Source organism: Octodon degus, unplaced genomic scaffold (genome assembly GCF_000260255.1).
Source record: "Octodon degus isolate 3935 unplaced genomic scaffold, OctDeg1.0 scaffold00276, whole genome shotgun sequence".
Classification (NCBI taxonomy): domain Eukaryota; kingdom Metazoa; phylum Chordata; class Mammalia; order Rodentia; family Octodontidae; genus Octodon; species Octodon degus.
In genome coordinates this window covers 1,015,579-1,040,554 of record NW_004524852.1, presented here as the reverse complement: position 1 = coordinate 1,040,554, position 24,976 = coordinate 1,015,579, and the positions used below count along the sequence as shown (strand labels likewise).

Below are 24,976 nucleotides of genomic sequence, written 5' to 3'. Positions count from 1 at the left end.
AAACAAACAACCAACCAAACCCCCACAAGGACAGAGATAGCCTGTAAATTTTCAATATTGCTTTCTATCATCTATCTCTATTACCCTCTCCCTGACAGCTTCACGACTTGGATACACATTCTGCTTTCTCACAGATAACCCAGTGAAGGTGAGAAGCCTTCCAAGGTCCTGGGCCGGAACTCCCTGCCTCTCCCATTGGATTAACTCAGTCCGCCTAGGGAGAAGGGTGAGGTTGCGCTGGGATGAAGAAGGGGACTGCAAATAGAAATAAGGCTACTGGTGTGGCACATCTGAGACTGTTCTCCCTCTGGAGAAAGCTGTACTCTTCTGCTTATTTTCTCAGGACAAAGCCACAAGAGCTTGCAACTGCTATTGCCCTCCTCTCCTCCAAATTCTCAGCCCACGCTCCTCATTTTTCAGTTTTACCAGATGACAGGGCATAAACTGAATTGGGTCCTCATCACTTATCTGTTAAGGACACGCTTCCCTGGCTACACACTGCTGCTTTGGTAGCCTCCCTTTTTATTAGATTGTTTTTGTCTCTATCACAAAGCTTTTCTTCTTATCTCTAGCTATTTCCAAAAGCAACGCGCTTTGCGGACCTTCCAGAAACTCTGATTGCAGCATTAGTATAATTCATCAAACTGCCCATAGACCTGATAACCACATCCAGCCTCCAGGGAAACATGTATTCATATCTCACTCACACATCCAACATCGTTAACAACTGCATGCTAAACGAAGCAATTAAATTTAGCTGTGTTTCAACAGGTCCCATTGGATTTCTTTTCAGAAAGGATAATTAGTTAACTGCAAGAACTCACCAGGTGTGACCAACAGTGAGGTGCCTTTGCCGAAGTTGAGTTTATACCCAGTACTGAGTTCCACAGTATATTCTCCTTCAACAAAAAACCCCCTGCAGTAGCCACCCAGTTCCTCTCCTTCCTATGATCCTCTATTAAGCTAGTGTCTAAAAATCAATCACATAGCAGTCATAGGCAGACCATGGCTCATCCAAGGCTCTTGATGGTGTAACTAAAGCTTCCCTCTTGCACGACACCATTGATAAAAGGGCGCCCTGCCTCACAGTGAGATGGGCGGTCACTTTGGAAAAGTGCCATCCTGCGGAGGGCCCTTCCTACATGTTCTGAAACCCAGAGTTTCCCATGTCCAGCAAAGAGAAATGCCAGCCTGAACCACAGACAGCCGAGGGCATTGAACAAGAACAGATCTGTGGGGCTTATGGGTCTGAGGGGAGAAGAGAGCACTGATAGAAGAGTTGGAGAATTTCTTCTCACTCATTTTGAAGTGCGCTTTAGTTGCATTCATGCTACAGGCTTTGAGACCCCACCACTTACTTGGCTTCACAGAGAGTTTAGTTCCTTTTCCAAAGGTGAGTTTTCCTTGGCTTCCTCCCACATCCACAGTCATGGGGGGCCTTACAATAACCAACAGGTAGGAGGACCCAGGGGCCTAGTGAGTGAGCTTATCTTCCCTCTAGTGGAAGGTGCCCCACCTTGCAGCCTCAGCTCCAGCTCACCAGGCAGTTTAGGACAGTTCTCTACAAATGATGGCTGGTTGTGTGGATACATCTGAGCTTGGCCTTAAATCACCACTTTTGCTTCCACAGTACCACATTCTGATGGGCTGCTTTTGTTTAGGATACATGAGGACAGTAGCAATAGTCTTGCCACCTCACACATGTGGTCAACACATGGGCCAGAGTGACTACTTTAGGGACCAGCAATACCATGCTGTTCTCATGGCCTTAGTTTCCACAAATAATAATAAGGATAATAATAATAATAATAACCTAAAAAAACCCCCAAAATAATGGTTGTGCTCTTCTTGGGGTGGTTCTCATTGAGAAAAACCCGATTGCTGGGTTGCTGGGTCTTTTTATTTTGTCCTATCACACAGTGTGGGCTTGCACACTATCCTTGCCATTTCTATAGATCCAGAGTCAAGGAAGAAGCCAGTGAAAATGTACTACTTGTTCCTGAGCTAATCCTTGAGGTTACCAGAATTCATGAGCTAACAGATTTTTAACCAGTTTAGGGTCTCAGGGACAAAGAAAACAAACATACTGACCATCCTGAAAATAACAATGTTAAGTCCCAAGTCAGCATTTGAGATTGGCCCATTCCCTTTGCTTACTTGGTTTTATTGTCAGTCTGCTCCCTGCTCCAAATCTTAGGTCATTGTTGTTATTGCCACAGCAGTACCTGCTTTAACAAAAACCTCCTGGGGCAATCTTGCAGTCAGCTCCCAGTGAGTTGGGGACAAGGATGGTAAGCACTGCTAAATACCACACAGCACAAACATCTCTCTCTCCTTTTCTACAGGAATGGGGACATTATGTCATGCCTCTACCCTTGAACATAGCTACTTCTCAGTGCATGAAGCTCAGCTGAGTTAGAACCCAAATAGGCATGTAATCCATTTTCAAACAGGTCCCTGAATGGTGCACAAACTAACGCTGCAAAGAAATCGTGCTCAGGCACGTTGCCTGTCTTCAGGGACTCCTGCACATGAGGAATTGCCTTGTGGCTTGTTCTAGAATTTCTACAATTTGCATCTTAATCATTGGTTCAAAATGCACAAACCACTCATCTATGTAATTTCATGTTAATTATCATGCAGTCATTTCATAATTGGTAAATAATGAAACATAGCAGTGCTTTGGGGAAAAGGGTTGGCATTTGATGCTCTCTCAGAGGGTCAAGGTTTTGCTTTTACTGTACCAATAGACTAACAGCGATTTCTTTCAGAGGTGGAGTGGGTAGGATGTTAAACTACTTCCCCAAAAGTCTCCAAAACAGTCATAGAAGGTCACTCTAGCTCACCTCCTGGCATTTACATATATTGCTCAGAAAAGTGATCTGAGTAAGTAGGACTTGCTACTCTCTGTTTGACAGTGCTTTTCATTCTGTCGCTCGAGTTACAAGGTCCTGGCAATAAGTAATTCTCAAGCTTGCGGTTCAAAAGAAACACACTATGTAAGGAAGACTGAAGACTCTTGAAGCAGAAAGTTGTCACAGGAAAGCCTCAGTGATGGAAATCACAATAGCCCAGGCATAGTTTGCAGGCGTGCATCTTAGCAAGGTCACTCCCACTGGACGGAAGGGAAGGCCACATTTGGCCAGGATGTCCCCTGTGTAGTACTGCCTCTTTTAAAGTCACATTCAGTTAAGTTACCTCACAGGTCCTTTTACCTACCAAGGCTGACCTGAAGTCTTGTTCCAGTCCCAAAGTTGACTTTGCCGCTGCCACCCATGGTTACACTCTGAGATTCTTCATTATGAAAACCTGGCACTCGACTTTTCACTTGATCTCTACTTCCTTCCTCAGAGCTCTCCCTGTGATCACTCCCCAGGGGTCCTAGCAAGGCCCTGGGCCACTCCTCAGACTGGAGTATGAACTCCTAGGACAGCATAGTGCCCCAGCCAGATGCTTGCCTGATAAATACTACCTCATGGTTGCCCTCCTTTGGCCTCAATTCCTCACGGATCACTGGCTGGTTGATTAAAGCCAAAGAATTGTCAAATTCATATCCAAAGACATTGGGAATTAAGCTCTTTGTCCTTTCTCTTCTGGGTTTCACGTTAATGGACCCCTCTTGTCACACTTGATGAGTGATGGGGCTGAGAAATCAAGTGATTGATAACCGCTCTAATTTAATGTCCCAAAGTCAGGCAGGGTAGAGGACATGGAGATAGAGGAAGACTATACCTGGCTAGTCCTGTATCTGTGTCATGTATCTATGCAACCATTTCAAAAATTCCTGTGGAAGTAATTTTCATTACAAAAGCATTTGCTGGTGAAGTGGCCTGCATATATTTGTGCCCCAGTCCTAAGCTCACATCTTTGTTTGCTAGAGGTGGGGATTACTAATAATGGACTTATAGTCAAATATAGTGGCAAAAGGGCAAATCTAGGAGTTCTCCAGAGCACAGAATGTATTATCTATCATCTATGTGGCTCAAACTTTCCTATGTACTTAGGATAGTTCCAGTGGTGTCAGTGGTACCAAAAACTCAAGAAAGGGTTTCTCAATGTGCCCATGGGGGCTGCATTTAGACCCCTGCCTCCCAGACAGAAGCACTTACGGGGCCAGATGATCACTTGGGTGCCTCTCCCGAAGGTAAGCTGTTGACTACTTCCAGTGTTCACACCCTGAGACAAGCCTTGACATAAACCTCTTAGTGGGAGAATCAGGCCTTGAGTCTCCTAGAACCTCCACAGCTGTCTTGAGGCCCACGACTACCAGTGACTGTGTGTAGCTCTGGCCTGTGCTACTGGTCATTTCTTCCTCTCTCTCATTTAAAAAAAATTTTATTGAGAAACAAATAGCAATGTGACAGTTTCAAAACTGATTACTAGCACAGTTTCAATAATTAATACATTGCATATTGTTGTCTTAGTGGTTATTCATTGTACAAGATGCAGACATGATATCCTGTCCACAAACACTATTAGAACAAACCTCTCTGTTCATTGAGCCTCTCTCTCATTGTTGGCAGCATGAAAGCTCACATCTCTCATAACCAGGGAGCTGGTATGAGGACTAGGAGAATAGTAACAAAATTACAAACTATGTTGTTGTCAGCTTCTTCATCAGAGTGACCATGGCCACAAAACTCTCCTTGTCACACAGGAGAGGGTGGATAGGACAAAGGATCTTAGTCACAAATATCAAAAGGCTCACAAAAAGACAGTAGTTTATGTATCTGGAATCTAAAAGAGGAAAACTCAAATGTCAGCCAGAGCAAACAGTTGGAAAAGAAATAAAGATTGCCCTTCCTTCTCAGACTTACTGGGCCTAACTGACAGTGAGTCCTGGTTCCCAGTGTTAACTTGTCCCCACTGCATCTCAACTCACTGTTGTCAGCAGCTTTACAGAAGCAGGACAGACACCTGTCATATGTCCCCTCATTCTCTGTCTGCTGGGCTCTGCCCTGAAGCTCATCCCAGAAATGGTCTGCGAGCCGAGCAGCGTGCAGCATTTCTTATGCCTAAGCCACATGCTCAGGAGAAATCCTTATGCTCTGAGCCATAGGCTGAACTTCCATTTGGCAAATTTAGACACCAAAACAGCAAGCAGTGTGGTCCACAGAGAAACTGAATTTTCTTTCTTTGTTTTTCTTTTTCTTTTTTTTTCTGAGTTTAAACACCATCTTAAAGCTGTGGGTCATATTGGTAAACTGGCATGATTAACTCTCTCCAAACCCTGGAGTTTTTTGAGTTTCCACTTTCCCCTTGGAGTCAGCATTTAACTATCTATCCTGCTTACAGTAACCCCATCCCATCCACAGTACCAGATCTTGGGACCTTTGCAAGTGCACAGTATTTGTTCCTGGAAGTTCACTTATTCTTTCTTTAGGATCAAATACTTGCAAGTCAGAGTCTGTTCAAAACTTGGGTCAGGATTAGGGCAGATGAGAATGTGTCTTGTACTCACAAGGCTTGACTTTCAAAGTTGTTCCTGAGCCAAAGATCACTTTGTTCCCGTAGCTCACACAGCGTGAAACTTCTCTACAGAAACAGCGCTCAGGTGCGCTCAGGGTTGGTAGGGTGTGGGTGACCTAGTGCTGGAAACAGGGGAACTGTTTCACTTTGCATTTAAGACCTGCTGGCATTTGGCCAACGACAGTATAATAATTGTAGAACTTTGCAAATGTGAAAAGGTGTATTCGAATTTGGCTCCTATTTGCTCTCTGCTGTTTAGTCTACCTCAAGGATTACTTTATCTTTTTTTTTTTACTTTATTTATTTATTTTTCTTTACAGGACTTTTCTATCCCTCTAGCTAGAATTTTGTTTCATCTCATTCCTCCTAATCAGATTTTCCTGTTCCGCATAATTCCACTTTGCCATGATAGTCTGCAAGTTCTAAACCAATAGCAACTACCAACTGCTGAAAATTTCCGGAAGCACTTCACTTCTTGGAAAGTGATCCACACAGTTTTCAAACACTCTGGGCTCTGAGTTGGTTTAGAACCATTCTGACTGATCGCTGTTGGCTAAAGTGTTCTTATGCACAGTTCCTCTCAGTGGCATTTTCCCTGGTTGTGCTGTACTCTCCTGTGAGCCAGTTCCTGGGATGTTTTAGGCTACTGTGCCCTCGGGGACAGCAGGCTGAGTTGCTGGATCCCCAAGTCCCATGGCTTAATCCTGCTACTACCTTGCTTCTAAAACCAAGATTCTATCTGAGCTCCTTTTCCCTAGACGAAGAGCAAGGAGAGACCATTTCCCTATCTTGTCCAGTAAGAAGAGAAGAAATAGACCTTGATGTCTACAGGTGCTTTACCAGCCTTGCCAAGAAGGGCTTTGTAATGTAACTTTCACTATTAGAGTGCGAGCCATGAAAATACCAAATACTCATGCCTTTAATTTCTAATGCAGAAAAGCAAAAAAAAAAGAAAAGAAGCTTATAGGTAAGGGAGTGGTGAAGACAGCTGGGTAAACCAGATTTGGAAAGGTTCCATACTTCTAATTGTTACATTTTTCCATTCTATGAGGTCGTTTTTTTTGTGCAAAATAAACTTACTCAAAATTTCCAGTTTTTCTTTGTAGGTATAAGAAATCTATTAGTCCCATGTTTTGCACATTACTCTGGGCATATATATCTGGTGTGCCTTTATCTGCTTATCTATCATCTATTGTCTTGGGCATAAGTGTGCCTAACAGTTAATCTTGTGCTTTGTCCAAACTGTAATTAACTAAAGGCAGATGTATTGCCACATTACTAAACTCCCTTGGGGACAAAAACCCTGGAGTCTTCCAAGTTCCAACTTGTCCCTTGGCTTCAGTGCTTAACTGTCCTAACCAGAGTAACCCTGTCCCATCCACAGCCCCCAAGCTTAGGACCTTTGCAAAGACATTTACCACCTGCAAAAGAGGGAACACTGGTTTACTTTTGTAAAATTGGGCTGCCTGACATTTGCCTGCCATCGCTCTGAGTCTCCTGGTTTGCTTGTCTCTTTGATACCTTGTGTTTCTACCACTTTTTCTAAACACCTACAGAATTTGAAGTTAAAATTATTATACAAAAGTGAAGAAGCAGTCACTCTTCCTCAGTTCCCTTCACATGTCACGTTAGCACACGACGGCAGCAGCAAAAACAGAATGGTGGATCACATTTTCTAGTTATGAATTAAATATTCAAGACTGGAATTCCTTTAGAAGACTCAGCTATCTGACTGCCACCCATCTCGCCTGCTATGAAAAAGGACAGATGGAAGTCTCTGTCTAAGCCTGTGTGGTCCAGTCTGACCCTCAGCATCGTACAGAGGATCTTTTCTGACAGAGATGAAGTACTTACGGGGTGTAACGGTGAGTCTGGTACCAAGTCCGAAGCTTAGTGCCTCATTGCCATAGTTAGACACACCATGTGCTGAGCCATTACACAAACCATTGCTCCAAACTCCCTGCTGGCCCTTATAGAAACCATTGCTCCAAACTCCCCGTCTCTCCCGGAAGCCCCTACCCATGTCTTTGGAGCCTACTCCCTGCAATGCTTCTAGGAGATCAAAGCCACGAGTAACCTTTTTCTACCATCTTGTGCTGGAACAACTGAGAGAAACCAGGACAAAGGGATGTCACTAGGGAAGGCTTGACTGTATTTTGGGTTTTCTGCTAAATTCATCTTTAGAGAGAACAGAAATCCTTTTTTTCTCTCTGGGTGGTATCTGTGCATCTGTTAGGGTTGAGCCTGGACCCCCCTGCTGTCCTCCTCAGCCCTCCATATGATTCCAGGTTTGGCTGCTGCCCTCTTCTCACTGCTTCCCCTTCTGCCTCCATGGAGCATCATCCTCCACTCTCTCTCTGTTCTGGGCACGCCTCTGCCCAACAGAGCCCTTCGCCACTCAGCGCAGTCACAGGGAGGGAGCTGGGGGAGAACATCGCTACAAACAGTCCTATCTGTCTCTCACCCACAGGAATTTTCAGGGGGAGCACTGAAAAACCTGCACTGGCATAAATCATCATGGGGCTGGAGAGAGGGTGCTCTTTGCTGTTTTCCAGATAAAGCTATACCTAGAAGCAGAGAAACAGAGTAGCAGGCTCCTGCAGGCTCTGTCTGCAGTTGTAAGGGTTTGTTTACACAATGGTGATGGAAAATTTGCTTTGACTTACTTGGATTCACAGTCAAACTTGTTCCTGTCCCAAAATAGAACCGGTTGCCTTGTGTTCCACTGTGATAGGAAGCTCAACAAAAACCAGGAGGAAGAGAGAGCCGGGGCTCACACCTGGGCCCCACCGAGGTCCTGGCAGGCAGGCAGGCAGGCAGGCAGGCAGTTCCCCCCACCCCTATGGGTGGGCATAGGAGCGAGAGTATTGGTAGGAAAGAGCTCCAGGCCTCTTGGCATCTGTGACCATGTGTAGCCAGAGGGACAATTCCTCCTGAGAGTGGATTAAAGTGAAAGCTAATGTGCATCTTGTGCTACTCGCTGCCTAATTAAAGGTGTAGGCCCATTTGTTTTATGCTTGGGTATTAAATTTTTTTCTTTCTTTCAAGATTTAATTTTTCTCCTGATGATCATCTGATTCTGAAACACATTTTAATCAGGGATCCTTATGACATCTTTTGGCTCTGGGAAGAATTTTATTTCCTTGTGAAACTTCTGGAACAATTCATTGGTCTATATTAGCCCACTCCAAGGCTCTGACCGCCCTGCCTCATTTGTGGGACACCTCATGATCAGTGTCCATTGCCCATTCTCTTTACCCCACCACCTTATCCCCACATGAAGAATGTGGTGGCAGAGGACAAGTTGTTCTTAAATGGCCACTTTCAAGTCCCACATTCTCCATGCCTCTTTCTAAGACAAAACCTATATTTGCCATTGCTTGGTCTTTGTTCCTGGTCATAGTTAATCTACCTCTACTCCTCCTGCTTTCTGGCCTGAGCCACTCTGCCAGCTGCACTGCTATTTGGGCCCTATGGACCTGACCATCACCTCCCACCACCTCCACAGGCAACACCATGAGAGACTTACTTGGAATGACCGAGAGCCTTGTTCCCTGCCCAAACGTCAGCTTGTTGTAGGAGGATGTCACACAGCTACCCAACCCTTTACAGTAACTGACAGGTGACTCCTAAGGAGCACCCCCCCCCCCAGTCTTTCTTGCTACCACTTCAAAAGGCCTCTCAGGTGCAGCTCAACGTTACCTATGGGAGCTGGGTCGGAGCCACTGCTAGGCCAGCTTCTGTAGGGAATAACAGGAAACTTGCTGAAGTGTACTTCTCCACTTCGGTGTCGTTAGAATTTCTGACATGCTGACATCCTGAGCTTCCTTGTTGCCTCCTCCCTTCCTTGTTATTCCTCAGTCCATTCAGCATTCCCATCTGCGTCTCATTTCCATCTCCAAGCCCTAGCTTGGTGACACCAGGTCCTCAGACGCACTGATCTGCCTTCTCTGAGACAGCATATGCTCGCTGGCATGCCGTGATTAAAGGACTGGAAATGCCAGGCTTTCAGAAGCTGAGCTGGGGCTCCCCACTCCTTATCTCTGGTCAATATGTTGTTCTCATTTGTCTGGCTAATGAAGAGCTGACCTTTCTAAGTGGATGCGTTTTGCTGAAATGACAACTGCCAGGGATTTAACAACAATGGCTGAGTTCTGAAGGTACTTTTGGCCTTTCAGACCCCGTTGGCATATTTCAGTCAATTGGTTCCTGAGCTCAAATGTCAACCTCTCAGTGCTGGTTCTCATGTTATGGTGCTTGAAGAAACTCAACAAAAAATGGGTGATATTGGGCCAACCTGTGCTCTGTTCATTAGAACCGGCCTTCACTACATATCAAAACAAGTAGGTATTCAGCCTCAAAAGCAGTGCTGGCACAGTCCAGCTCCACACCCAGCTGGTGTGAATTTATGCTGCTACTCAGAGGAGCAGATAAAGACAGTGCTGTCAGACACCCCTCCACGCACACAGAAGTGGTGCTGTGCGTTCTGCCTGGGGGGCCATGCTTGCGTGAGAGTAGCCGCTCCAGACACACAGGGGTAGACTCATCCCTTGGTGTGAGGGGACTCTGTCCTGGGTGGAGGACCTAGGAGAACAGAGAGTCCTGCAATAGCAATCAGTCAGGGTGGCCTTCTCTGTGATAACTTCCTCCCTATTTCAGGCTTATGAAGCTGCAGTGAAAGATGTAGTCCTGCTTTTAAACTTTTTCCTGTCCATCTCTTACTGTTTTCTTTTCTAATTTCTAAGAACCCACACACCCCGCGTTCCAGGCGCTCCTTAATTCTTTGGCTCTCTTAGGCCTCTACACAAAAGACCCAAAGGCAGGAAATGGGGGTGCTGTGAGTCTGAGTCCTTCCAACTTGCTGGGCTTCACTATTACTAGAGCCCCCTTTCCAAGTAGCAGCTCCTCATAGCTGTCACATGTCTCCCTGCAGTGAGGAGCTTTATGACGACTGACAGAAGGAACTTTATGAATCTTACAAAGTAGTTGCGCTTTTCTCTCTTCTCAGTGGGGTGCAGCCACAAACACACCAGAGCCAAATCTTTCTATCTGCTCTAATTATCAGCAAGGATGCAAGTCACCACAAGGAGGGAGGTCTTAAGCCTGGTATCTGAAACTCTTTGGAATTAATTGTAATCCTTTGCCTGTGGTTTCCCTGATAGGAAATGGACACAGCGGATGCTTATTTCTGTCTATCCTTTCTCTCTCTCTCTCTCTCTCTCTCTCTCTCTCTCTCTCTCTCTCTCTCTCTCTCTCTTTTTTGGTGGTTTTGCATTTATAGAAGCAGTAGGGACACAGAGGGATTTGAAATAAGGCCTCAGATTCCTATTCAGTTTTCAGTTTTCTCTTCTCTGCTTTCATTTAAAACCCATTCTGAGCTGAGTATCATGTACCTATTCAAACTGCTCCCAATTATCCTGCTTCACTGTGGGTGATACCAGTGGAATTGGCCTCAGGTGTGCCAAAAGGAATTTAAGACTGATATAAGGAAGAACTCTCTGACAGAATGGTGCCAAAAAAATAGAATTGGAAAGAAGTTAGGGCCTCACCTCCAGAGAAGGCTCTGAAAGCAGAAAAGAGTCTAGATTCCTAGGTGAAGGTCAAGGACAGCTTTACTCATTGCAAGGGGAGAGAACCGATTTAAAGTACAAAAGGAATCACTGCATATTAAGATTGAAGAAGAGAAAAGACCTTGGATGACACTAGTTAACTACAAGCAAGCTCTGGCTCCCAGACAATATCTGTTCCTTTAAAATTTGGCAACGTTGGCAAGATTCCAGAATTCTCCACATGCTGTTGTCCTCTTACACTTACTTGGACAGACAGTCAAGGTGGTTCCTGGTCCAAACACCAGCTTCCCATAGCCAGCACTGCCACTGTGAAGCAGGCCTTTACAAGAACCCCAGAGGAACCCCTGAGTCACTGACATCTTCCTATTGTAATTATGGGGAAAATAAGCTTACCCGATGGGGCCTGGACCAGGTGGCTGGCCCGGTTTCTCCCTCTGAAGGTCAGAGGACCATTTCCACATGGGGCCGGCTGCCCACTCGGGCCTCCCCCACCCCATCATTCCCATTGTTTCCGTCCTGAAGCTTACTGATTTCTCAGCTCTCTTTCCAAAGGTCTCATTTCCATTTAACAGCATCATTTTCAGGACAATTTCTCTGATCAGTTTTCCAGACATGTCCTTTCCTCCCTTCGAGGTGTCACACATTTCTGATGACAAAGAATTGATTACAAGGAGACAGGAGGAGAGTGTGCAGCCTTTTGGAGGCTGACTAGAATTAGATGAGGTTTAGGCTTCAGCTTCATGAAACACTGTCTCCAAAGCTCTCCCTCATGCCCTGGCATGCAAAAGGAAAAGAAAATGTCTGGTGCATGAAATGGAGCCTTCACACAGTGTGGCTTCTGTCAGTCTTGAACTTGGTGAAATGTAGGTGATAGCTCTCAGAAAGCCTATATCTTGTCATGGTGATTAAATATCCTGAGGACTATTAAGATTTAGCAAAAAGGACCTTATTCTGAGGTACCCCACAGTCTCAGGAAAACTTAGACGTCAGTCTTAGCTGTGGTGTCTGACCTCACACAGCAACCAAGTGACCGCCGTGGAGGAGTTAGCCAGGGCCAAGAAAGGGGCAGCTTCTTCCATGTTTGCTTGGGGCTGCTGTAAATTTCAACCCTTGACAAAATTTCCCATTGCTGACTGTCACAACCATAGGAATCCTCGGCTATGTCCGAGGATGACACAAAGTACACAAAGAGCCACACTAAGAGAGGCTCTTGATGCGTATGATTATGATCAAATCCTAGCCCAAAGTACAAAAAACCAGATTATTTTAGTCCTTTAAATGAATTCAAAATTTAAACTGTTCAACTTCTTTGATTTTATGCTATTCATCTCTTCAAGCAATTACTTATTAGCAAAAGGTTAAAACTTTAGGTTAGAAAAGGGTGAGAGAAAAAGGCTAATGTCTAACTCAGAAGAAGAATCCATCTACTTTAAAGACAGGCATTTATACAACCCTTCAGCTCGTTATTATTTCTCAGTATTCACGGTCTAAAGGCCCCTCCCAGACCCCACACACTTTAGCCTCCATAGCACATAAGCAAAACCGGGTGCCTGCCGTCAGCTGGAGGCCTCAAACATGTGGACACACTAAGCGTTACTGTGGCAACAGTCTGTGTTCTGCTGATAGAAGGAAACAGAATTTAGGCTGGGCCTTGTGACTGCCACATGAAGAGGGTCCACTGCATAGAAAATCTGGCACCCACTAACTGTCCAGAGCTCTGGAAGTATGCTGTCTCACATATGTTTTCTCTATGATTAGGCTGTCAAACTCTCGGGCCCATTCAGCATTTTAAAGCAAAGGGTTTGTTACAACTTACAAGCCCCCAAAAGAGCAAGCAGGTGCTGAGAGGGTTCCTCACTTCTGTCTGAATTCTAGAAAGCCCACCCAGATCCCTGGCCTAGTCTGTTTCTAGCAAGACATCAAAGATAAGACTGATTTTCTCATCCCCCGCCTTGCCTGCCCACCCTGTGAAAAGAGACTGAGTCCTTGAGTCTCCTGAGATGTTTGTATGAATCCCCTTGAAGCTTTAATTTGATAAGACCTCAGCGACTGCTGCATTGGATTTGACAACATCATGTATTATTCATTGTTTCTGTTGTCATAGACGTGCTGATTTCACCCCTGCCGAGCAAGGCACTTCCGCAAGTGAGAACTACATGGTTAACCACACTGCGTGTTCTGCAGTCTGGGCCTGTCCAGAACATTCCAAGCCCTGGGCCACTGGGCTGGCTCATTCATCCCTTAAGCTGCGTGCAGAGGACCGCTGAATCATTTACTTGCTTCCTTCTCTTCCAGCTAGTTTTCAAAAGAACTTCGTCTGCTGTGTGTTTCCTGACATGCCTTTCCTGGTGTGACATCTTCCCTTGATCACAGAAAGAAGGACTGAAAAATAAAGCTGGGCTTCCTAACCTGTATTCAGCATCCAGGGCACTTAGCTTATGTCCAAAGGAGACTGGGGTCCTGCAGGTTTTTCCTGTTTTCCCTTTATCTGAATGTTACAAGTCAGTCTTCCCTGTATTAGTTTAAAGCACTTCTCTGAGAAGCCCACCAGCAAAGTAGATTTTCAAGAAGTTCCAGGAGCAAGCACAGCTCTGTCCTTTCATATGACATCTTAAACTTTTCAGTACATACACATCATTACTGTGAGAAGACGGTGGGTGTGTGTGTGAGGGCGAGGATGACTGCTCTATTCTCAGGACTCGGGGCTGACGAATTTCCCCCTTACTCCCAAGAGAGCTAGGTAAAGTGGAGGCCTATTCACTAACTTGCTAACGAAGGAAAAAATGGGGTTAAACACTCTACCTGACTTCACCAGACATTTCTGCTCCTAGAAACCTTAGTTACTGGCTTGGGGGAATGAGAACCGTTCCTTTAAGAGAGATGAAAAGAAAACCTGCCTGCAGAATTTCTAGCATTAGTTACTGAAATCACAAGGTCCCATTATTTCAGCAGATAAATTTGGGTGAGTTTTAGTATCTACATCAAGAAGATTTATGTTTGGTTTACTGGATTTGCATAGTCACAATATGCCAATTTCCTTTCTATCTTTTTGGCAAACAGTTCCTGGCCTCAGTGGAATCCCTTAGGATCCTATATTCAATTTTCCTCCCTGCACCAATAATTTCATTTAAGATGGATGATAGGAATGTTTTTTGGATGAAGATAGTTTAGTCTTTGTACAGAGGAGTTCTAATCCCTCTGATGGGGACAATACACCCCTAATCCAAATCTTCGATTCGGAAGCTAAACTGGAATGCTTTGGAGAGGCAAGATTCAGATAAGAACTCCTTGATGCCCCCTCCCCAACCCCTTCTACTTACTTGGATTTACCGTCAAGAGAGTTCCTTTTCCAAATGCTAGTTTAAGGCTTCTGCCTCCTATTCTCACAGCCTAGAGAGGCTTTACAAAAACAGGAGCAGGGGCTTCCCTCTGTGTAAGGGCCTTGGTCTCAACCCTGCACTGAATTATAGGTTTGCAAGTTATTTTAAGTCCAGAAAGCAGCTGATGCAGGTGAGATCTTGGCTCCAAGTGGTCCTTGGAGTCCCCACATATTTGAATATTTGAATATGTATTTATGTATCGAAACATTTTAAATTAAATTAATTCTTTGTTGTTCTTTTTCTGACTAAGCTGCCGCCTTCAGTTTGGCCTCCGTTTCTTTCTTCTCCTTTCCTGTCTTTCCCTGGCTGGTGCTCACACAGCTTCTCCTTTATTGCACTTTTGGGGGTTACCATTTCTCTGTCTGTTGTTGAAATTGCTCACACTGACTCGCTAGCTTCTGGTTTACTGGAAACTAACAGCAGAAAGGGAGGAGAGTGAGGAAGAAACGTCAAAGGTGAGATCTGAGAGCTGTCCCTCTCTGCTGGTCTGCTTTACTAGAATGGAGCCCACAGAGCAAGTCTATGCCCTTCAGGAGAGCTTGCTGGATGCAGCCCAGAAAGGAGCCTGCTGGGAGCTGCACCAGCCATGGGCTCAGTACTTACCTGGGTGGACAGTCAGCCTGGTGCCCTGCCCAAACGCCAGCTTCTGGTTACCCCCAGAGTTACACCTCAGCACACAGCTTTACATAAACCTTAAGCCAGGCCCTATCTTGCCCTCTGAGGAAAAGCTTGGAGAAATATGGGCAGTGTCTCCTTGGGCAATTATTTTGTCCTTCCTTTACCACTGTGGACATGTGCCAGATTTTTTAGTTTCTTTCTTTTTTTGTAGCAGGGATTGAACTCAGGACCTTGTGCTTGTCAGGCAGGCACTTAAGCCGCTGAGCTATCTCCCTGGGCAGTTTCTTTGCCACATATTTAACATCTTTATTTTCCCTTCACAGAATTTAAACTTTTTTTCACCTTTCTTTCAACCTTTGTAGAGCTCTTCCTAAAACAGCTGGATTAAAAGAATCTTTAAAGTCAGAATATGCTAGGTCTCCTGAGTGAAGTTAAGCTGGTTTTCTCCTGAAAATTTCAGGTTTGAATCCTAGGGCCTGCTCCTCTGGGACTCAATGCATCTGGCTAAGGCGGAAAGGTCAAAAGGCAATACAGGAAAGCCGGGAGAAATCCTGCTCCCTGAGATTTTCTTATTCTTCCCTCTCCCTCCCACACACATGGATTGATTTTTGTGCTCATTCCTTTCCTTCAGCCAGGGCATTGCTAGCTCTTGTCACTAACAGGGAGCCATCCTCCAAATCAATTCCCAGAGACACCAACCCACATGCCCCTTAGTCTTGAAACAGACATTTTTTTTTCTTCCTCCTTCTACCCAGGAAAATGTGATTGAGAAACAATTTCCAATTTTGCAATGTGAAGAGGATTAGGAGAAAATCTGTTTGCTTCTGTTCTCCTTCTTCCTCTAGGCTCCTCTTCAATAGTTTTAAACTATTTATAGAAACATCCCCTTTAGGGTTAGAGAAATGTGGTAACTTTCTAATCTCTTCATCTTTTTTTTCTTGCTATCTATTTACTGCAGTCACATATTTACAATCTAAATTTACATTTCATTTCCATTTGCAGGCGCTTCTAATACACTTTTCTATTACTTCCAGAACACTCTGTGTAATGATAAACTCTATTGAAATAAACCAAATCACAAGGAGTTTTTAGGGCTGGAGGCTGACATTTCTTTCTACTCAAGACAGGTTGGCATGAACACATTACAATTCTTCCAGGCAAGACTAAAACAGGGGCAGTCCAGTCAACTGAGCGCCAGGCCTGCAGGGTTGACGTGCTATATCTAAATAACTATCTATTGAACATTGCTCCTTGGGATTAATTTGGATTTCCTTTTTAATCTACTTCCCAAATGTCAGATTCCCATCTCTTCAGCTCTTAGAATCTCTCTGACAGGGAAAGCTTAAGGTAAATCTCATGGATGTTTTTTGAATCTCAACCAATATTTCATCTCTGTACACCTCACGAGTAAAGGAATCAAAAATGGATGAATACAACACCTTTGGGAAAGAATTTATAATCATTCTCTGGGAAAGATGTGAATTATGACTAAAATGGAATTGCACATGCTTTTTCTGATTACCATTTCTAATATCTGGAGGATTCCAAGTCCCCAGTCTAGTTGGGGCCTCAGCAGCTCTCTCCTTTGCTCCTATGCCCTTGCTGGCCACTATACTTACAGATCAGCATGGAAATGCTTTTAAGTCTGATGCTGTCTTGGACACAGGGGCTTTGGGAAGGTCATGCAGAGGTAACACAGTGCTTATAAAGCCATTTTGAGTCTAGCCTTCATAAACTGGATGAAAATGTGGTCATGAAAGTAGAATGTTTAGTTGGTATCTTTTAGGAGTATGCACAAAAGTTAAATCCCAAACTGCTGTTTTTCCATTGCCATAGAAAATAAAGACTTTATGAAACAAAATTTCAGCTACATTGAGCTTAACCAAAACTCAGCTTGTTTTGAGAGTGGCAGGGTGACCCTCAAAATATCCCTTCTGCTGGAGAGGAGAGAGGGGTTGTTAGAGTTGGTTAGGGAATCTTCCTCTTCCCCTCAGAAGCTTAGGTGCTACTTTTTCACTGAGGGGCACAAAAAGGAGTGGATACCAAAAGTGACTTCTCTGATGCCCACAGCTCAGCCTGGGCAGGAATGAAAATGTTCCATGAGGACCCAATTAGGAAGATAGCAGGTAACAGCATCTTGGGCATATTTTCAGAATTTCGTGTTCTTTCTGATTTAGTTTTATAGTTGATTTCAATCTTGCCTTTCCCTGAAGTATCAGTTTACCATCACTATTAGTATCAGAGAATAGCTTTACCTAACTAGCTTGGCACCAAGATTTTTTGTAATATCTTGGATATCTAATATCTTGGATAATTTCCTTCCCTAACTGTGCCCACACAGAAGCCTGGGAAGATAACGAGGTGACAAGAGTGGCTGTGCATTTGTTTATATGAGCAGCCACATCGCACCATTGTCTTTTGGAGCAGGTTGAATTACTCACTCCCTGCCACTCCTCTGTTCTTGAGTCTGATCTACCCTTCCTCTCTCCCTTTTCTAAATGCTTTCTGGCCCTGTGCACTCAAACTTTCAATTCATTTGTCATACACACACCTTCAACATTAACACAACTGAACCTTCCCAAGTACAGTTCTTAGAGGTGTTGAAGTCAGTCCTGAAAAGGCTGTTGTCTAGGGCTGTTCATGGGGTCATTTTCATGGGAAAGATTCCTTGTGAAAGGCTGCTGAGAACTGGGTAACATTTACTGAATTTCTAGGGGTGGTGGCTTATATTTAGAAACAAGTAAGCTTCATTAAAACATACCTGGTCTAACAGTCAGAATCGTCCCTTTTCCAAATGTCAGCTTAGTATTAGTCCCGGTATCACACAATGGTATGAGACTCTACAAAAACCTAGTCACTCAAAGTCCTCTGGCTTCTTACTTCAATATTTACTTGTCATGCAAGAACCCACTGCTAAAGCCAGCTTTTTGTAATGAGGGACTGGTGGCAGGGTTTATGGACAATCTGGAGCCTTCTTTTTTTCTTATTGTCATTTTATTGAAAATGCGGGAATATGCCTCACAACTGCCTGCTTTGGTAAAATAAGAGCAGGAACTGCCTCTCCCATTTTACAGAAAAGGAAACTGGAGGCTCAGAGATTTAATTGATTTTTACCTTAGTCTCATAGAGAAATGCCATCAGTTATGACAGCAGCAGCAGCAGCAGCAACAACAACAACAAAAACAACAACAACAACAACAACAACTCAACTTTCTAACAACGTGACTCTGTGTTCTATCAGCACTATCAGCACCAGCACTATCATTCTTACCCATTAGATGAAGGCACACATGGGAGTAAGCAGCTTTGCTCTGTGTAATGTAGGAATACACCAGCAGTTGTTTGAATTAGTCCATTAATGGGATTGCTGTGGTTTAGACTTGGGTTATACAGCAGAACTGAAAATTTGGAAACTAGGGTATTACAGAGGAATTAGGAGGTACTAGTTACTCAAACTTACTTGGCTTTATGGTTAGTTTTGTTCCTTTTCCAAAGTTGAGCTTTTCGGATGCCCTAGAGTTACACACCCATAGACTGCTTTACAAATACTGCCCTGTAAGACCCTTGCAGCAAGTACAGGGTGCTGGGCTCTACCCAAGCTCCCAGGGGTGCCCCAGAGGCAGCATCACAGCACTGTGTGAACATATAGCTGTGTGGCTATTCCTGGAAAGGGAAGGGGCCATGGAGGAAAATGAATCACTCTTTTCCCTAATAGCCCAATAGATTGTCATCTTAATAATCAGTCAAGTAATTAGTTCAGTTGGTTGGCAGGTGCAATTTATTTCAGAGAGCTCAGGGTTGGGGTCAGAAACATTTAACTTTGAAACCCAGGAAAAACTCTGTGCTTGCTGGATCTCAGCTTTCTCATCTGTAAATTGAGGGAATGGGAACAGCTTGAGGATGTTGGTGAAAGGGTTAGGGATATGGGACTGGATGGCAGTGGGCCTGTTGCTCAATCCCTGGCTTTATCATCGAAGACACACTTCTTAAGGATTATTTTTACAGCTACAGAAAGCATAGTATTAGTGACTTTCCCCTCAGGCCCTCCCTAACTAGCATTTAGTTCTAGAATTTCTGCTGTGAGTTAAGTTCCAGGTCCTCCTTTCAGCATCAGCTTGAGTGAGTTACTCAAACTCCTTGTTTCTTTAAAAATGTAAAACAGTTCTCTTCTATAAAGTGAGGCTAATGGCCCTAATTTCCAGAGCTGGTATAAGGGCTACTGGGGATAGTGGGTGGGAAGTCTGTAGCACTGTCTAATTATGGGAAGCAAGGGATGAATATTTATTCTTTTCCTCCCATGAAGACAGACACGCTGTCAGCATGCCTCTTTTCACTATGATCTAAGCATCTGAATCTGTTTGGGAGCTTTTCTTTCTCTAATTGATAAATGAACATACCTTTGAGGACACAGAAAAATCAAGCATTTTGGCAAAGGGCTTAAGTGACTTGAGAGAATTCAGAAGAAGCCTTGTGCAGCTGCTGGGCTACACCTCACAGGGTGTGGAGAGAGGACTTTTTAGCCAGGCAGGACTTGAATTTTGGCAGAAATAAAGCAAGGAGCCACATCCCCGTTAATTGGTTTACAAAGGATTTTGAATCACATTCAGGAAGATGGTTTATTGCTTTCTTCCACTTACCGAGATTCACTGTGAGCTTCGTTCCTTTTCCAAATGTCAACACAGAGCTGCTGGTTTGCTTAACACCGTGCTGAGGGCCTTTGCAAAAACAGGTAGTGTCAGCTTAAGGAGGCCATCTTTGTAGAGCTTCCCCATGATGAGACCTTTTCTTTAGTCTCCAAGTTCAGAGGGAGGATCAGTGATGGTGTCTTCCATTTAGCTAATCCTAGGGCTTCAGGGCTGAGGTGTCTGTCCAGATAAAGGATATGCACTCCAGCATACAGGAAGCCTCAGCACACCAACTGCGCATACATAGTCCTTGGCCAAGGCAATTCCCTAGCTGATGTCATCTATCATAAAATACAAGCTCTTGCTGGAGAAGAAATTAGTTTTGCAGAATGTATAGGTAGTGGTGGATGGGTGCAGTCTTCGTCTGTAGCTTAGGTGGGCCTTTTCATTCAGGCCTTTTCCATCCCCACCTCCATTTGCAGATGGCGGTGCCTTTCTTCTGCTATCAAGCCCCATCATTGCTCCTACGTTGGCTGACTTTTCCTTTTGACAAGTGCAGCATGATTTATTTGCTTGTGTTTGGAATTCTGTTTTGATATCACTAAATTTTGCATAAAGGATGTTTGGGATGCAAGAAAATAAGCCACCATGTCAAGGAGTATGATCTTTTCCCTCTGTTGCATCTGGGCTGGCCAGAGCTACGAGCTGTCTTGATTTTGCCTTGGATACCAGTATCAGACTTGGTATCAGGAGAACTTTCAGGACTTTTGAGCTGAGAGACTTTGATTTGATTGTCTGGATCTAATTTATCAAAAAGAATATCTGTGCATCTTTTTCTCACTGGCCCATTTGATCTTCCCCCTAAACAAAATAAATAAGCAAACAAGAAAAGTGGGTCTCCACTTCTTAAATAAGGAAATGGAGTTTCACAGCCTACTATCTGCTTTAGCATCTGATCTTTTTGGAAGTTTGAAGTGAGAATTTTGGAACCAGACAAACCCACAGGAGAACTGTTTGTTTCTTAGTATTTTCCAGATAATTAAAAAACCAAACCAAATAAACTGACACCTTTCTTTTAAAGATAGTACTTACTAAGTTTCACTCTACCTCGAGCACCTGTTCCATATGTAAATTTTCTATCTCCTTCCTTCCCACGGGAGCTGCTACCTTTACATAAACTACAGACTGCTTACCCACAGAAAAGGTGATCTGGTATTTACAGTCTTTTCCCCCTGGATAAGGAAATTCATTATCTGGCTGAGTGTTTTAGCCCTTTGATTGCCAAGTGTTAGGTGCTAAGGGATTCTCCTTCGGCTCTTCTGACTGGAGGTGCTCACTTAGGCTAGCCCAACCACAGGTTCTTGTGTTGGGCTGGAGCATCCTCCATGCGGACTCAGTCCCGTTTCTAGGATGATGGTGCAAGAGGAGGCCAGTGTCCTGAGCAGTGATTCGCAATTGCCCTACTTCTACTAAAGTAGCCCAGGATGCAGGCCACGAAGACGGCAGGGCTAACCGTGGCAGGGGGGCCCAAAGTTCTTCTCTGACTGTACAGAGAACAGTGACTTCCTTTCTCAAAAATCTAGCTGGCTGCTTTTTGCTGTCTTTGGTGCTATACAGATTATAAGAAGATAATTGCCAGTGGTTATTACTGAGTTTGACCTAGCACAGGAAGGAGACCCATGAACCATAAGTATATGAAGATGCCAGACTCTCCTTACTATTTCTGGAAGAACAGAAAGGGCTACTTCTTGGTGGTCTGCTATGAGCCTAATTTCAGAAACATTCTTCCTTTTTCAGATATACTATTCTTGAAATACTCTTTCCCCATAGACTTTACACATCAATTTATGAAAAACTTGCAACTGGAAAGATAAACTTCCCTATAAAATGATGAAATATATGCTAAAGTCAATCATAATGATTTTGATTACCTGACATTTTAGGTTCTCCATGTTGCTGCATACAAATCTTTTTTTTAAAAACTAAGCTACTTATGCAGGGCCACTGTTAACTGTATCCTGGTCTCAAAGCTAAATCTGTTATTCATCCAGTTTGGCCTGCTGACAAAACCCCATCTCCCTGTAGGCAATGACAGTGTCTCCTCAGAAATGGATCCAGATGATCCCTGGGAAAAGCTGTAGTCCCTTAATAAATATTTGTTAACTTGAATTGTGTTAAACATTCATATTTTGTTCATATTCCTTGGGGACTGTTTAAATCTTTCTGACAATTTTCAGTTGGAAAGAAAGTAATTCTGCTGAATATCCCTTGCTGAGTTTCATGGCTTCTCTAGTTGCGGCTCCAAATGTCAGTTCCTATTAATCCCACACCCACAGTAGTGGGCACCTTTACAAAAAGTAGACAAGTCACTGTGGCTCAAAGGGCCGTGGCACCAACTGTGCACATGGCTTGGTAGAGAGAAACACCTTTGCTCCCCAAAGGAGTCCCTGCTTCCCTGGGAGAGTGGATTTTAGTGATGAAGATAATAAATAAGATATCAAAATGTCATCACTCTATGCAGAACCTTTTATGGGGGACCAAATTGATGCTTTTCCCAAAGGCTGTTTCCAAAACTTTTCTCTCTTCCAGATGCAATGATAAGTGAATTTCAAGTTGGAATCTGGGCCTGGGCCTTAGGCTCAGATGAATCATGCATACTGGACCAAGAAATTATGCTACCCTCCAATGAAGTAGCATGTTTTCCTTTCTCCTCTTGCTGGGCAAAACGAAGCTCAAGCAACAGGAGAAAATAAAGTAGCTCTCAGGCTGGTTCTGCCACTTCATACTTTAGTATCCTAGAATGTGAGACCTGGAAGGGAACCTAGGGGTTGAAGCTGAATCTCCGGGAGGTATGTTAGCTCAAGAACATATAGACAGGTAAAGGCAGAAGTGAGCTGAGACTGGAATTCTGGTGCTTGAGCCCCAGCTCTGCTTTCTGCTACTTCTTTTCTGTGCCTGGAGAAGGCAAGGGCCTTCTCTGGGAGACTTTGTCTGTAGGGGCCACTGGCTGACCCAGGTTGTAATTCTTCTCTTTAAATAGTGGATAAGGCACGAAAGGAGGATGTGGCACACAGCTTATGACTTCAGGGAGAGACCAAACTTCCTCATTCATTAAAAAAATTTTACGTTTTAAAGGCTGCAGGCAGCAACAATTGATAGCGAAGGAACTGGCCCATGGGATCCCAGGAAATCCAAGGAAAAGATAGAGATTGAAAAATTTGCCCTTTACCGAAAGGATAATCCAACAGAGGTTTGGTTCTGATCATTCTCTCTGCAGGAGAGGGAATGACACCAAGAGGAGGGATGGTAAATGCAGAATGCCGTGGTGCTGCCTCCTGTTCTGGGCCCAAGACAGATGCTGCCAGCAGACACATCAGTCTGTTCTTCATTGCAGAAGAGAGCTCAGACTCCTTCTTACCACTGTGCTCCAGAGAGCCACCCCTCAGGGTCAGCTCTTTGTAGATGAGCAACAACCACCCTGCCTTGGAGACCAACAGGAGAGAAGATACTGCGGATGGCGTGAGATGGTAGGAGCCAGTCCAGGCCTGCGCAGCCCCATCACTAACCTGGCTAGACCAAGACTGTGCTTTCCACGTGCTGCTTCCGAGGTGGCACAAGGACACCAGGGGAAGTCCCTCTCCCTCACAGCTTTTCTTGCAACTTTGGTTTTGTGGCAGTCACTGGTAATATTATTCATGCTTCTCATTCACATGTCACAGAGATCTTTCCCCAAAGCAGAGGCCCTGCAATGACCGTGTTGCTTCTGCCCGGGCATGGAAGATGTCTGCTGGTCCTTTTCCTTTCTCGAAATGCTTCTTGCTGCCCATCGTCCCAGCTCTGTCCCAGGGTCTTGGAATGGAAGGTGGCACAGGGAGGGAGTGATGCAGAAACTTTCCCTGGTGCACGTACCTTGTTACCGCACATCCACAGCCTTCCAAGCCTTTCCTTTATCACACGTTTCTGGTATTTCCTAAGAGACCCAGTTGTTGTATCCATCCAGATAAATTCCCCTATGTTGTCAATTGTTAAAGATGCCTTTTTGTAGAAGAAAATGTCCACTGTGCTCTCAGGGTGCTATCTCATATCTTTGAAGACGGTCCTCTTTGGGTTCCTGGTGGGGAAAGGGCCCCATGGGCCAACAGAGAAGCAGCTGCCAGAGTCAGGGTCAAAGAGGAGTGGAGACAGAAGACTAGCTTTGACTTAAATTGTGAACAAAACCGTTTTCCTTCCCTGACCTATTTTCTGTCAGCCTTCAGTGTAACCTATATGTGGAGACGGGGCTGTTAGAGCAGCAGAGGGCGCTGCAAGGTCAAAAACAAAGCTACCCACCTCAAAGGACTCTGGGAGAAAAGTCTCTTTGTTGAGTGAATGGAGTGATAAAGACCCAGCCACGGAAGACGGATAGTTTTGACCGTTAACTCCTTAGGCTTCATCCTGTCCAGGCCTCTCTTGACTGGTGATTTGAGTTAATGAAAGGCAGTCCTGTCCCTCAGCGGCTGAAGGTGCCTGGTTCCTTACGAGTCACACTGGCTACCTTTGAGGGGGAAAGGCTACAGATATGGAAGGGTATTAAGTCTGTAGTGAGTTACCAAATCTTAAAGTCCTCTCCTACCCCTAAATTTTGGGGTGACCTAGTCACATCACAGTTGCAACGTTTGGAAGACCTAAGAACATTTGCGGGTGAAAGCTTATTTCTATTGTTCTTCACACTCTTCAGGATTGGGAGGAACACAGCTGGCTCAGGTCTCCAGGGAATGTAGTGCTTTGTGACCATGTGTCTGCAGCACTGAGAGCAAATCAAAGACGTGACTTTTTTTTTAACTGTTGATTGGTACAACATGTCTTTTCCCAGGTTTCACAACTTTACTTTTTAAAATTTACTCAGCATCATTTCTCTGAATAGCTTTGATGAGAATAATGCTCTTTCAAACTATATTCATCTGTCTATTTAATAAAAATGATAATAGCAACAGCAACATCTAATATTCATAGGTCATTTATATGCTGGATGTATTGCATGTGTTATTTCATTTTATTTTCCAACAGTCCTGTGAAAAGGCTATTGCTATTATCTGCACGCTTATGATGGAGAAATTGAGGCTGGGAGAGGTTAGATCACATCCGGGGTCACACAGCAAATCAATGCTAGAGGGATATGAACCGGGAAGGCTGGCTCCAGAAGAGCACTTAACTATGACCTCACATGGCTTTCCGAGAAGAGCCCTCCCTGAAGGGAGGTTATTCAGGGAGTGTTGGGAGGACACTGGGCAGAGAGGGTTTGATTTTGCCACCCCAAGTGGTACCCAGTTACCGA

The 24,976-nt window shown here is 44.3% G+C and overlaps 1 gene segment (V, D, J or C); it reads right to left on the bottom strand.

The window, feature by feature from the left end:
• LOC101566017 overlaps positions 1 to 24,976 on the bottom strand; it is a 432,133-nt gene that overhangs the window by 49,121 nt on the left and 358,036 nt on the right. The window contains 1 exon segment of the C gene segment in view: positions 15,023 to 15,082. Coding sequence covers positions 15,023 to 15,082 — 60 coding nt within the window.